This window comes from Sphaerodactylus townsendi, linkage group LG10 (assembly GCF_021028975.2).
Source record: "Sphaerodactylus townsendi isolate TG3544 linkage group LG10, MPM_Stown_v2.3, whole genome shotgun sequence".
In the NCBI taxonomy this organism is placed as follows: Eukaryota; Metazoa; Chordata; class Lepidosauria; order Squamata; family Sphaerodactylidae; genus Sphaerodactylus; species Sphaerodactylus townsendi.
Genome location: NC_059434.1, coordinates 57,988,222 through 58,003,322, shown reverse-complemented (window position 1 = coordinate 58,003,322; position 15,101 = coordinate 57,988,222). Strand labels below are relative to the sequence as shown.

Sequence of the window (15,101 nt, the reverse complement as noted above, 5' to 3'; positions counted from 1 at the left end):
TGCAGCAGCGATTGAAATGGCATATATCTTAGGATTCTAAAATAATGAAAATGTGAAACTGTTGATCTTAAATATTCTACCTAGAATATGTAACAGTTCCTAAAATCAGCCTCTGTCTTGGAAATCTGGGAATCAGCAAACATTACTAATTTTAAAAAGAGGTCCAGAAGCAGATCCCAAAAACTATAGGCCAGCTAGTTTAACATCAGTTCCAGACAAATTAATAAAATGTGCTACGAAATACAGGGACATATATGAACAACATGATGAGGAAAAATAAGCATGTGTTCCAAAAAGCGGATAAGAGATTACAAAGAGTATTGAGTATTCAGCAGCTATGGATAAGAAGACATGTCTTCTTATGAATCAAAAATTGGTACAAAAAACAGGAAACCAGGAGTAAGAATAAATGTCTAGTTCTTGCAATGGAGATAAATAAGTAGTGGGGTCCCATAAGAATGGATAGTGGGACCAGCACTATTCAGTTTGTTCATAAAGGATCTGGAATTGAGGGAGAGCAATATACTGGCCAAATGTGTGGATGATACCAAATTGTTCAGAATAATAAAAAAGCTCCAGGAAGAGTTCTCTGAATTGTATAGCAATGTGGCAAATGAAGTTTAACTAACAAGGTGACAAAAAGGACAAAAATCCTATTATATATTAATAGGATCTGAATTACAGAAGCTAAAAGAGAAAGAACTTGGGGTCATCATTTTTAGCTCAATGAAAATGTCTACTCAACGTGCAGCTATGGTGAAAAAGGCAAACTCTGAGCTAGGATTATTAGGAATATGAAATAACCAACATTACAATGCCCCTGTACAGATGTCCTGATTTGAAATAATGCGTATAGTTCTCAGTACTGAACTATATCTCAAGGGGAAAAAAGGCTGTAGAGCTGGAAAACATGCAGAAGAGAGCAGGCAAGACTTTTAAGAAGCTGAAACACCTTAAGAGGGGTAATTAGAGAGTCTGGGACTTCAATAAACAAAAAACAAAGAAAAAGCAAGACAAAAAATTAATGGAGGTTTGAGTCCCCCAAATGTATTGTTTTTTTCTAGATTTTTCTGGCTCAAGCTGCGTCACTTTAAATAGGGTGGGGAAGGGGGCCTTGTGAGAACTCCAACCCTACCCCCAGGGCCTTCTCAAGTGTGCTGGATTGGCCAGCCAGGCAGAAAAGTGGTTAGTGGCCATGCTGGGAATGTTCCCCCAGCCCCAGAAGAAGGGCTGGGTAACCAAAGCCAGCTGCCTCCTTCCCTACCTGCCCCGAAACACAAGTAATACCTTACTCGTTTTCCTCTTCCTCCCCCTGCAAGCAGCAGGTAAGTCTGGGTCCAGGGCTTAATTGTAGTCTGTATCCCAGGCCCTGTGTTTTTAACAAACTTATTGTGTACACCATATATTAAAATATAATGATTTTGTTATAGATTTTGTTGTTTCTAGCTCAACCTTTGAAGCTCCCTATACATTTCTAGTTGAGTTTTTCCTCCCTCCTTTTTGTTAATTGAGAATTTTTGCTACCGTATGTACCACACATAGGAAATTGGGGTGGTGCACCATCTTGTTTATGGACTTTTTCTGCACAGAAAGCACACATTACTTGAAGGATGCAATATCTAGTTTCTGTTTGGGGTCTGACTTTTCTGGTCTTAGCCTTCAAATTTAATTATTCAGTGGAGTAAAAATGAGCAAGGCTGTTGGAAGAATGCTTGCATAACACGCAGACAAACTTGGATTCAACTACTTTATTGGCTTGGGACCTTGAGAGAACACTGTGGACCATCAAGCAACTTTATATGATTGAAATATTGTTTGCATGGCAATGGACAGCAAAGCATAAAAACAAATGAAGAATAAGTAATTTCAGAAACACAACAATTATATTTCTGTTTCCATCATAAAGAGAGTGGGCAGATGTAGTTAGTGAAGCTCAAATTGCATCTAAATGTTTCCTCGAAAATCATAACATAAAATTTGCTCTAGCCAGCTTCATTGTTTGTTTCAAACAATGGTATAAGATAAGCAGGTAAACTGGAAGATCAAATTAAGAACACAGAGAAGAAAATACGTGACAACATAGTTTGAAGAGTAATAAACTTAATCTGCACAGAAAAGAAAGCAAATTACAGTTTCAAATAAAATCAGATAGTTTGTGATGGTTGCATGATGCAATAAACATGATCGTTTCAACAGCTCAGATTTTCCAAGTTAAAGCCCTCCATAAAAGAAAGTAAAACTTTGCAATTTAACTTTGCCAATGACAGAATTCAAGAAATGATATTATTGCATAAGTGCTACACATTATTGTCAATATAACTTTGAAGCAGCTTGATTTCTCCACTAATGTGTCTGTCTGATCTAACTGGCACATCTCCAAGGCTAAGGGTTTATTTGTTTGTATTGATTTTTTTTCACCAGTAGAATGATTATTTTATTTCCTATTCTTTACAATAGAAAAAAGAAGTCTGGACATGTGGTTCAAGTACTAATGTTAATGTTTCCTTAGCGCTCCTCCCCCCTCGGTCAAAGATATGTTTAGAAGTTTACTTTATTCTAAAAACTTGCTGTAGAGAGTAATCCTTGGAGATCAGTCACTGATGAAGGAGTGTTGCCATGCCCTGGAGGCGTACTGGCATAAAACCGCACCTAGTGACAAGGCCTTCTTTTTGCACGCCCCCTCTATCGTCCACCTCCGCGCTGGGCACAGGGTGGCTGGCGGCCCTCCTCCTCAGTCCTCTGGGCGGCTCCCTGGGAGATCCCCTTTGCGCAGCCTCTCTAGGGGCTCCTGCTTTCCTTTCTGCTCCTTGTTGCTTCTCCCAGAAATTTTGCAGAGTGGCCAGTCCAAGGAGAGAATATCCCCCATCGCCCTTCTGCTAAGTGAAGGTTGAAGTGGGCAGCAGCTCCTTGCTCCGCCGGCACTGGCCTTGCAATCCTGCAAGTTTTCAGGATGGACTGCACTGATCCTACAATTACCGGGAAGTGCTGGGACTTTCTCTGACTGGGTGGGAAGCTGAGCTCTGGGCGTGAATGAGGCTCCTGAGGGCTGCCCCCCCACTTGCATCGTAGGCGCGTGCCTGAAAACTTGCAGGATTACAAGGCCAGTCCCGGAAGAGCAAGAAGCCACTGCCTGCTGCAACCTTGAGTCGCTCAGCAGAAGCGCAGTGGGGGATATTCTCTCCTTGAACTGGCCATGCTGCAACGTTGCTGAGAGAAGCAATGAGGAATAGAAAGTAAAGCAGGAGCCCCGGGAGAGGCTGACCGAAGGGTATCTCCCAGGCAGCCACCAAGAGGAGTGAGGAAGGGAGCCACCAGCCATCCCATGCCCAGCACGGATGAAGGTGGAGGATGGAGGGGGTGCCCAAAAATAAGGCCTTGCAAAAGCAGGAAGTGGCTCCTTGCCCCGCCAGAACTGGCCTTGCAATCCTGCAAGTTTTCAGGCTCGACTGCGCAGATTCCATAATTTCCAAGAAGTGCTGGGACTATCCGTGAGTGGGTGGGGAGATGAGCTGTGGGTGTAGATTAGGCTCCTGCCGGGCTGCCCTGCACCTCCATCAGAGGCGCACACCTGCTGGCAGCGTCCGATAGAGGTGCTGGGACTGCTGCCACCCCCACCTCTATTAGTGGCCGTGCCTGCCCTGGGAGGGGTGGGAGCCGGCTTGCGGCCACAGAAATAACTCGGTAAGCCAGAGCCGTCCACGTAATAGAATGGCATGCGCCAGGGGACATGGGATACCCCATATCCCCATTGACGGTATGCCACTGCCATGCCCTCTTATGAAACTCATGGAAAGCCAAAAAAAAAATGGCTACAAATTATATTTGTTCTGGCCTTTACATGTGTCACATATTTGTGTGTTATGATAATCTTTGTCATTTGTATTTTCTATGGATAGAATTCCCCTAAACAATTACTGAGTTCCAGGTTTTATGGCTCAATTGAAATTGGGGATTTCTCTCCCAATAGTGCTGTTAACATCAGACTTTTGGAAGGAAAAAGTAACATTTATTATGGTGTAAGATTTTGAAGACTCGAACCTTGCATGCATGATTATCCTCAATTAGCAGAGAAAAATAAAATTAAGGATTGGGTTAAGGGTTCATTTCCTTCCAGTAATATATAGCTTAGTGTTGAACAAGATCTTGGATGAGCTGAACTACATCACACTGGATCCTAGCCTAAGTGTGAATGGAAAAAAAATTAATCAGAGGGGTCAAAAGTCCGTAAAAGTGAAACAGTTGCAGTTTATGGAGTTTCTGTGGAGGTATAAAGGTCCAAGGGAAAAGCAGAACATTGGAAGAAAAAAATGTGTCTTTCTGCTTGTGTGTATGTGAGAGAGAGACCGAAATAGAAAACTTATTTCAGTTTGTCTATCAGAAATGTTTAAAAATTATAATTTCATAATTATTAATATTATGAATAATTTCCTATTTCACAATGAGCAAATGCTTCTCATAAGGTTTTTCACATTCAAAAAATACAGTGTCAAAATGTCTGAGAAAGTTTTCAGTTTTTCCAATTGGATAAAAATGAAAATTTTAGGGAGCTCTGGGTGGAAGGGACCTCTTCTATCAATCAATCAATGTTTATTAGCCACAGGCCATACGCATATAAACAGATACTTCAACCATAGCCCCACTCCCCAGTTTACAAAAATATAAAACACGTTGTGAGGATTTTCTCAAGCTTTAGATTTTCTCAAGCACCACAGTTCCAACAGTGTTAAACCACCAATGCAAGTATCATATGTCCACACACAGCAGGATCCGATTGTAATCATAAAGGTTTTTTCCCCATCTTTATTATAACTTAGCTTGTATATTTTGAACTTGTATATTTTGATTGATTTGAGCTTGTATATTTTTGATTGATATTTTTGATTGATTTGAGCTTGTATATTTTGATTTTCGCTGCTAAAAACATGAATATCGCTACTTTAAATGTAACCTCAGGATACACGTCCGCCATCAGAAAGCAAACTTTCTCTTCCTCACTACCTGTCAGGCCTGACAGGATATCATTGATATATTTGTTGCGGATAGCAGAGTAAAAAGGGCAATCAAGTGTGTAGTGTATTATGTCGTCACTCTGATTTAAACTACATCTGCATACACATAGCTCTTTTGGTGTTTTAGCATATCTCCCCAGTAATTGTTCTGATTTAAACGTCTGAAATCTCAGGGAAGTGAATGATTTCCTTAGGTTTGCTTCCCTGAGATTTGTGAGATATTGTGCATAACATTTGTTCTTTTTGACGCAGGAGAACCATGGGGAGTATGGGACTCTTCTATTACAGACATATACAACACTGAAAAAATGTAAAGGTAAATAATTTTGGCAACAATATGCTATAAAATATTTTAATCATAATATATTATTAGAGATTTTGGCTTAATATCCAAATATGCCGGTAGTTTTCCTTATTGTGATAATTTAAGAATTTCTCTTCAAAGAATTCACTTTCTTTTGTTGACTGTTTACTATCTTCAATTTTTTATTGTTTCCTACCTTGTAGACAGCAAAAATTAAAGACATGTGCTCAGGAGGAATAGGTAGCCTAAATTTACAGTTCTTTCTGATGTACTGAGTATACTAGAATTTTTTCCTTACAAAAATGAAGATATTTATACCTCAAAATTCCATAAATATGCTACACAGAACAATTTTATATGCCAAGTAAGCTACCAATGATGCATTTTATGTTGTTAAACTAATTAAAAGGTTAGGTTTGATAAGCAAGTAAGTATTGCTAAATTTCAATTTTCCCCAAAATGTCAGGGTCTCTCCTTCTCCCCGCTTCAAAATTTCTGGAAATTTTACATCTTTAATTTCTGTGCAAAATGCAAATGTATACAAAATAAGCCCAATTGCCATTCACAATGGACTCTCACCAGTGGCATAGCAATGTCACCCATAATCCTTTGATATAATTTCCTGTGTGACTGAAAATAATATCAGCATGTTACCAGCAATGCTCTAGAGCCCTGGTGGCAAACCTACGGCACTTCTGATGTTCATGGACTACAATTCCCAATTGGCCATGCTGGCAAGGAGCTGAAGGGAATTGTAGTCTATGAACATCTGGAGTGCCGCAGGTTTGCCACCAGGGCTCTAGAATAAAGTTGCCATGTACCTACTGGCACTCTAGAGGTCAGTGGGAGAAGGAAAAAAGTTTAAAATCACCATTATTTATAGCATCATTAATAGCATGATTTCACTTTTGGGTTTTACAGAAACTTGAATCAGTTTTCTCCAGAAACCACTGGAAACTCTGGTATTTCTGGGTTTTTCAGGAAGTGACACCACACAGTTGCTGACAGCTATTCCACCCAGTCTTCTATGGGTGACAAGGCCTGGTAACCCTATTGTAGCTGCTGGCCAAAACCAGTCACAAATAGGGTTGTCAACTCGTGAGATGGGAATTCCTGGAGGTCTGGGGTGGGGTGGGAGGTCAGAGCCTGGAGAGGAACGGAGCTCAGTTGAGTATATGTCACACAGTCCACCCGCCAAAACAGTAATTTTTTCCAAGTGAACTGATCTCTGTTACCTGATTATCAATTATAATTCCAGGATATCTCTGGTCTGGGCCCCCACCTGGAGGTGGGAAATCCTAGTCACACAGAAAATGTCAGTTTGCTGGATGCTGGAATCTCTCCTCACTTTTCTCCTCTGCCCAGCTGATCAATGGCAGAAAAAACTATCAAGGGGCAAAAGATCCCCTGTCTTCATCAAGAAAATGGTTACCCTAAAACTAAAAAGTTCCTGCACATCATTATCACTGCCAGACCAATCACTCATTCACAAGTTTTTTATAACAGGCATAGTGTGAATTCTGTGTCTTGTAAGATGGAGTTGCACAGCAGTGGAGAAATATCTGAAATTGAGATGAACTAGTCTTTATTGGCCCTGATCGTATGACTATTATTGTTTCATTTGGTAACCTTTTCCTGAGTGATTATGGAACACCAGGGTTTGTTGTCTTTGGTATATGACTCTTTTAGGAGACCTATTATAGCAGCTGAGTATATTAGGAGGCTGTTAGAAGGACAGTCCTAACCATCACAATGCCTGTAAGAAAAGTTTTTTTATTGCTCAAAATGGTCTATATGATTTATATGTGGATCAGTTTTAGCAAGAAATTCAAAAATTAGTTTTCTATCACTTCTATGTTTTTCCTGTAGTAGGCTACTAGTTCATGTCTTTAATAGTCTACTATTCATCTAAAGATAGTTATATCTCTCAAAGTTCTCTCGCAGGTCTTGGATGACAGATCTGTCTTTCTACAGAAATTCCCTTGATTGAATCTAACAACAGGAGTTAAAATAGAGAAAGTGCTTCTTTTTCATTTATTTGAGCTTTAGAATTAAGTTTCACACATTGTACCCATTCTATTTTAGGGTCTAACTGTTTACATTTTGTTATGTATTTCGGTGTATTAGCCAGCGAAGGAGAAATCTCAGGTGTCTGACTGAGGAAAAGTCAAAACACATATGATCCTCTACCGGTCACTTATAACTACTGTATCATCAACTTGGTTAAGAACTTGGTTGGAACAGTTTATACAAGTGGTTCTCAACCTTCCTAATGCCGCGACCCTTTAATACAGTTCCTCCTGTTGTGGTAACCCCCAACCCTAACATTTATCCATTTTACAGATGGAGAACACTGATGCAGAGAGTCTTAGGCGACCCCTGTGAAAGTGTTGTTCGACCCCCAAAGGGGTCCCGATTCCCAGGTTGAGAACCACTGGTTTATACTGATGCTTTTATAAGTAGCCTGTATTTCAGGCCTTGTGTTTTTAACAAACTTCTTATGTACACTAGAGACTCTCAGTCAGGTGATTCAAGTCATACACTTTACTCCTGTAGTGATTCTAGATGTAATTTCTCTTCTTCTGATTAGAATAAATCCATTCTAAACATATGTGACTAAAATTAGAGTCCTTTCCCATACAGGACATTGACGTTAGTGCTCTCCGATCTTACTGAAATGTTTTACCTAGAATCTGCAGTCAAGTCAGCTTTCTCCACACAAGAAACAATTTGCGGGCCCCATAATCTCATAACGATTTCCTGTCAATTCTAGTAATTTTAACCCAAAGTGGATGACCCTTCACTTTGTACTACTGAATTTCAGTTCATTTATGCCACTTCATAAATGTTACAGTTTGTCCTGCAGTTTTCTGATCCTTTTCTACATTAACAACACACTGCAACCTTCATGTAGCCTATAAATGATCTTACTGCCATTCCCCAAAGTAATAAAATTGGTCCAAAACCTACGGAACGCCACTTATTCTGTCAAACTTTAAAGTCTGCTTTTTAGCGGAATGACGAAGAATGGTACTAGTTTCTCACTGCCTTGAGCTTTTTGCACAAGATCATATCTTGAGGTAACAAACTGACTTCATTTCGGTTCAGTCGAGCTTGATGAGGCCGGATGTTCAACTTCGCTTGATTAGAGGATGACATAGACACCATCCTGAAGCTATATAAGAGTACAAAGCAAAGAGATCCCTGGAAACAATCAGGGACTCTCATGTGGCTTTGTTGTTCATCTAAAGATAAGTGAGAATGTAAACAATAGCAGAATGGTTATCTCTGGTGAGGTGGAGTCCACAATTGCACTGAGGCTGGTGAATGACCCAAGAGAGTCTGTAAGAAACACTCAGGAATTCCTTGTTTATATAAGCAGCTCTAGCACTGTATGTGATGCTAACCCTGGAGATTGCCTTGTTTACAAACTTCCTTCCCACGTAGCTATGCAGCAAAGTGCTTTAGAATGGGAATCTCCCTCATAGCCTGACCAAAAGCACAAGCTGGATTGGAAGTTGATATATTTCAGATATATTTCAGCAGTGTATTTGGATCATCATTTTAGATTTTTGTCCAGAGCTCCTGCACTGCGAGAAGGAGCAGGGAGACTCCAACAGTGGCCTCTGCAGCCTCTCTTACCAGCACCAGAAGCCCAGGTAGCCATATGGAAAGGTTCTTCCAGTGATTTCCCACTTCAGGCAGACATTACACATGCCATATCCAGTTACTATCTTTGTCTGTACTTTTGCAGAATAGCTCACCCCTTTCCCGCACTGGCAATGCTAAAAGAACACAGCCTATAATTAATCCAGGCCAAATGAGTGTCAGGGTGAAAGGCAGCCTATAAATGAAGCAAATATGGAATGCTCCCCCACTTGCTGGTTCACCTTCTGCTACTGGAAAAGAGTGCCTACAGCAAACCAACCCTGACTGGTAACAGTAACCCTAAAACAGAGGATCTCCATCCTACGGTTAAATTAAAGACTGGACATCTAAGGTAAGAACTGCCATAGTGGCCTCCAACCCTACCCCCAAACCAGCTGGCATCAAAATCAGAACTGTAAGAAAGCCCGAATTTCTATATATTTGAATACCACTGTAAAAAATCATGCTTTATGTTTGGTGCTGCCAAGTCACAGATGACTTTTAGCAAACCAGTAGGGTCTTCAAGACAAAAGAAAAACTGAGGTAGTTTGCCTTTCCCTGCCTCCACATAACAACCCTGGACTTCCTTGGCAGTCTCCCATCCAAATAGTAACCAGGGCCTACCTTACGTAGCTTTTGAGGTCTGACAAAATCAGGCTGGTCTGAGCCATCCAGTTTAGGCCTGCGTAGAAGCCCTCAATTCAGTTAATTTCAATTCATGTGTGTATACAAGAATTCACTTGCCAGACAATACTCCCTTTCACATGGGAATGTCCCTTTTATATTCCAACATTGTGTCCATACCAGAACCAATTGGTTCTTTGCCAGAACCAATACACATGATCCACCCATACCTGAGTTGAGCAGTCACGCAAGGTTCCTAAAGATCAGTTGGCTAACTGTGTCATGTTATGCTTGTCTACACAGAATTCTACTCTGGTCTAGTCAACAGGGCTTACTACAAAGAAACTGTTATTAGGATTGCTTGATAAATCTCATAAAGCTCCACACAGCTGCCTCACATGGTGAAAAGGCTTTCAAAATAGTTATGCTATATGGCATGACACTATAGCAAATCCTCTGTCAAAATGCTGGATCTTTTATGTCTGTATTCAGCTACTTTCATGTATGTATATTGTTTCACAATTGGAGCTGCAAAGAAGGATTACTATAAACCAGTGATGGCGAACCTATGGCATGGGTGCCAGAGGTGGCACTCGGAACCCTCTCTGTGGGCACGCACCCACAGAGTTTGTCATGCGGGGGGTGGAAAATCACCCCCCCACACACACACACATACACACATCTAGGCTGGCCTGGGCCACTGAGAATGACGTGCGCGCACTGTGGTGAGAAGGGAGGACTCGGCTGGAGGACCTGGTGCCTGTGTCCCAGGTGGCTGCTGCCCAAGGGGGGTGGGGCGCAGAGGAGGCAGAGATGCTAGAAAGGCACAGAGCGGTGTGCGCGGGACTTGCTGGAGGCTAGAGCAGGCTGGCCCCTGCTTGAGTGGATGGGGCAGAGGAAGAGGGAGCCAACCGTTTTTTTCTAAACTAAAACCTCAGAATTCAGGTTAAATTGCCAGGTTGGTACTTTGCAATAAATAAGTTGGGTTTGGGTTGCAATTCGGGCACTCGGTCTCAAAAAGGTTCGCCATCACTGCTATAAACTACTAACATATCTTAATATGTAACAGACTTTAACTAATTTATTTTATTCAATGTATATCTTGCTCTCCCAAACCAAAGTCGGGCTCAGGGTGGCATATAAACATATTTAAAAATAATTTAACCAGTACATAAAATGCCAGAAAACACACATCATTAGAACACAAGATGGCTGCACAGTTGAAACCTAGGAACACTACCCAAGCCCAGCTCCAACAAAAACTGCATTAAGAACTGTCCATGCTTGGACAGAGTTGAGACAGGGCAACGCAGGGTGACAATGCATTGGTGGTTTATTTGTTGTTGTAGGGACGCTGGCAAATGACAATGAGATACACAGATGGCCTCAACCAAAGGCCCGGGGGATCATCTCTGTCTTACAGGCCCTGTGGAACTGTTTAAGATCTCACAGGGCCTTGGTGTCAGCTGACAGAGTGTTCTACCAGGCTAGAGCCAGGACAGCAAAAGCCCTGGTTCTGGTTGAGGCCAACTGCATGTCCCTGGGGGCCAGGGACCTCAAGGAGGCTTCTACTGGAGAATTGGAACAATATTCAGGGCCTTGAAAGTTATAACCAAGACCTTGAACCTGATTCGGAATTCCATTGGTAACCAGTACAGTTGCCGGAGCACAGGTGTTATATGCTCTCTTACCAATGTACCAGTTAAGAAGTCTGGCTGCTGCGTTCTGGATCACTGTCAATTTCTGAGTCAGTCTCTAGAGCAGGCCTGCGTAGAGCAAGTTGCAGTAGTCTAGCCCAGAGGTGACCACAACATGGTTCTCTGTGGCTAAGTCAGGGCAGGATAAGCAAGGGGCCAGCTATCTAGCCTGTTGAAGGTGGTAGAAGGTGATCTTCACCGTACTGGTGACTTGAGCCTCCATAGAAAGGGAGGACTCCAGAGTCACATCCAGGCTTTTAACAGATCCGTCTGGATGTAAATACTGGCAGTTGGAAACCCTCCACTGAATTGCTCTGACCCAGACACAGGACCTCTGTCTTTGACAGATTCAAGCAACCAGCTATGGCTTCCAGACACTGTGCCACAGCATCTGGGGTGCTGGCTGACTGGCCATCCATCAACCAAACAAGCTGAGTGTCATTAGCATATTGATGACAACTCAGCCCAAAGCTCTGAATAAGCTGCACCAGGAGCCGCATGTAGATGTTAAACAATATTGGTGAGAGGCTAGCCTTTTCATCACACAACAGACAAGTGGATGTCTCTGGGACATCCCCCTGCCATATGTAACCTGCTGTCCTCATCCTGGAGAAACGAGACCAACCATTTTAACGCTGTGCCCTGAATTCCAGTATCAGTGAGGCAGTGGGCCAAAATATTGTAATCAGCCATGTAAAATGCTGCTGTGATATCTAATAACCCCAGCAACACTGACCCGCCTTGGTCTAGCTGCATCCACAGCTTGTCTTTGATGGCATCCAGGACAGAAGCCAGACTGGAAGGGATCCAAAACTGTTATGTCCTCCAGAAATGCTTGCAGCTGTTCTGCAACCACCCTCTCAACTACCTTGCCCAGAAATGAAAGATTTGAGACCGGGCAATAGTTGGCTAGATCCATAGGATTTAATGATGGCTTCTTCTGCCTCCTTTAGCCTCCTTGGAAAGACTCCCTGTGCTAGAGAGAAATTCACAATTTCCAACAATGGGTCCTGCAGGGCCTCACAGCTGACCTTTACCAGTCATGAAGGACATAGGTCCAGAGAGCAAGTGGTAGATCTTATGACTCTCTGTCAACATCAGTTGTAGAGAAAGGAACATAGTGGTCCATATAGGACCAGAAGATGGCCAAGGGGCCTCCAGTTCCCTTACCATTTCAATCATTGGTAGGATGATGCATAGAATCTCTTCTTTGCTGCCTTCACTGCCATCTGATAAGCTTTCATAAACATCCTATAACAGGGGTGGCCAACCTATGGCACTCCAGATGTTCATGGACTACAATTCCCATCAGCCCCAGCCAGCATGGCCAATTGGTTTTCAAAATCAAAAGAAGATTGGTGAACCCCCTGAATCCCACCTCTGAATCCAGCCAAAAGTAGATACTACTGAATCATACTAATGGGACACAACAGCACACGGGAAGGGCTTTATAATGGCTAACTATTGCTCAGGCCAATGTTATTAATCATTGCCATAGAAATGTTAATGTAAACGATGCTTCACTCTGCATTGCAATGCATCTCAGGGGGCCATTATGAAGTAACATTTTTTGTGATACTATTTTTGAATCCTGGAAATGCTACAACTGTGATGAATCCAACAGTATATGACTTTCCTACCCCATGCAGCTGGACAATCAGTCCACTTAATTCACACCTGGGCTTTTCAAAACTCTCACCGTCATCATCACAAAGCACCGCCTGAATACTGGGAATATGACTCAGTTTGATACAATACAGACAATAACAAGCTGCGGCTGTAAACAGCAAGCACCAATCCATCGTAACTCTGATTTGGAACTTCTGCTTCTGCGATGTGAGCTGAAAGTCAGGACAGTGATAGCTTTAAGAAGATGAGTTTTCATTTCACTTCTATTTAAGTACATATGAAGCCACACAAATATCTGAAATAGCTTTTTATCTTATGAGATCATTGGTTATTTAGTCTGTTACTGTCTATTTGACTGGTAGCACTCTTTAAGGTTTCCAGCGTGCAAAACATGTTCTATGAGTAAATCATGATTCCTCTTTCGGTACAAGTCAGAATGAGTGTCATACCAAACCTGATACAGCCTTGTGTATTTTTCATGATCCCTGAAAACTACATCCAAGAACAGATCCAATACTTTTATGACAATGGTTCGTGTATATTAAAAGAGCAAATGCAAAAGACCCTACTTGTGTCCCCATTCAAAAAACATATGACTTTCAGGAACTGGTGACAGTTACATTTTACAAATGCTGTCCACAGACTCAAAATTTCAGATCTAAACAATTCTACTCCAGACAACCTGGGCCTCACTGTGACATCATATCATGACAGAAATGACAGTAAAGCCCCATAATGACCACAACTAATCAGCCTATCATATCACATAGGAAGGTAGAGTGCATCAGAGATCAAGGAATAAATTACAAGAATTAAGAGCTAAAAATGGGGGAGATCTTAAGGCTAAATATACATTCACCTATTATACCTTTTACAGTAACTGCATTTTTGTTTCAATCATTGCTTTAACACAGGTGCACACTGGGAATCCAGTCTTTATGCTACTCTGCGCTGAAGGGAAAAACACCCCCAGGAACAAAAGGAGCAGAGTGATGAAATGATCTCACAATTCAGCAAAGACTGGATCAACAAGTTGTAGAAGATTCTTGACAGTCTTTGCCAACAGTTTACTCCCAGGACCAAATAAAGTTACACCCTTGCAATGAGCTTGCAAAACGTAATATCTGTTCTCAGAAAAACAAGATGATAAATCTCAATTTTCAGAGGGGGAAAAATCCCCAACCTCACAGGGAGATTTGTTTGACTGTCTGCCAGGCTACAGGGGAGTTAATTCTTCACTGTAATCATGTCATATATCCTTTCAAGGTCACTGGGGAAGACAGCACACATCCAGCTGTTACCTATGTCCTGTGTTACACAGATCTCTGTAGCTACCTGTAAACAATATGCTGCATGGGTAAAGGGATCAAAATTTATATGCTACAGAATTTTTAAAAAATCCTTACTTCTTCCAGAACTTTGAAGACAATCCAAAATTGAAATTGAACATTTGTGATAATTTGTACTCACCAGTAAACATTTTTGTAACAGCTTTGCTCTGTTTCCGGGCAGAACACAGAAGCAGCAGCCATGGAGGAAAAAACTCATAGTGACTAGCTAGAAGCTCAGCTATGGTTCCAGACAGATTTGCAGATGTCTGGTCACCTTCTGCGATATTACAGCCCTCGTCCACTGAATCTATGAGGAGGAAGAGACTGTGCGGGGGAGGCTTGGCACCCAGAAGGGGAAGCAGAATGCACCTGTAAAAAAAAGTAGACATAAATATGTGTATAAGTGTGTTTATGATATATACACAAACTGCTTGCAGCTTACAGAGAGAGAGACAGGGAGTAGAATTTATTAAAAACTTCAGGACACTAGTTCATTTGAAATTGCCAGCTATTTATTATAAATATTTAGTCCCTTCCTTTTCCTTGGGGGTAAAAGTGGCTTAAAGTTCCAAAAACTAAAAACATATAAAATATAGTAAAAACCCCTTTACCTCCTTCATGCCTACAGCTTGAAAACTGTCCATACAATGGCCATACAGGGACTCCCCCACCCCCATAAAAAAACCCTTCTCTCTCCTATCCCAGGGAATCTCTTCTATAAGGTGGAAGGAGAGAAATGATTACCAGTAGACAGCAATCAGGTCACCTTAAGTTGGGAAACAATTTAGGTTCCAAACAGAAGATCATAATTAGTATACAGGGAATATGGAGAAATTCACTGTGCTTTTCAGAAAATGCT

The 15,101-nt window shown here is 41.6% G+C and overlaps 1 protein-coding gene across 7 annotated transcripts in view; it reads right to left on the bottom strand.

Moving 5' to 3' along the window:
* The window catches only part of ANKRD50 (ankyrin repeat domain containing 50), a 55,170-nt gene that overhangs the window by 16,027 nt on the left and 24,042 nt on the right, over positions 1-15,101 (bottom strand). For 6 of the 7 annotated variants that reach the window (XM_048509319.1, XM_048509320.1, XM_048509323.1 and 3 more), the window contains exon 3: positions 14,382-14,611. The exons of the other annotated variant lie outside the window; for it this stretch is intronic. In XM_048509319.1, the coding sequence (XP_048365276.1) occupies positions 14,382-14,611 (230 nt within the window). The remainder of the gene's footprint in view (positions 1-14,381; positions 14,612-15,101) is intronic. 7 annotated transcript variants of the gene reach the window in all.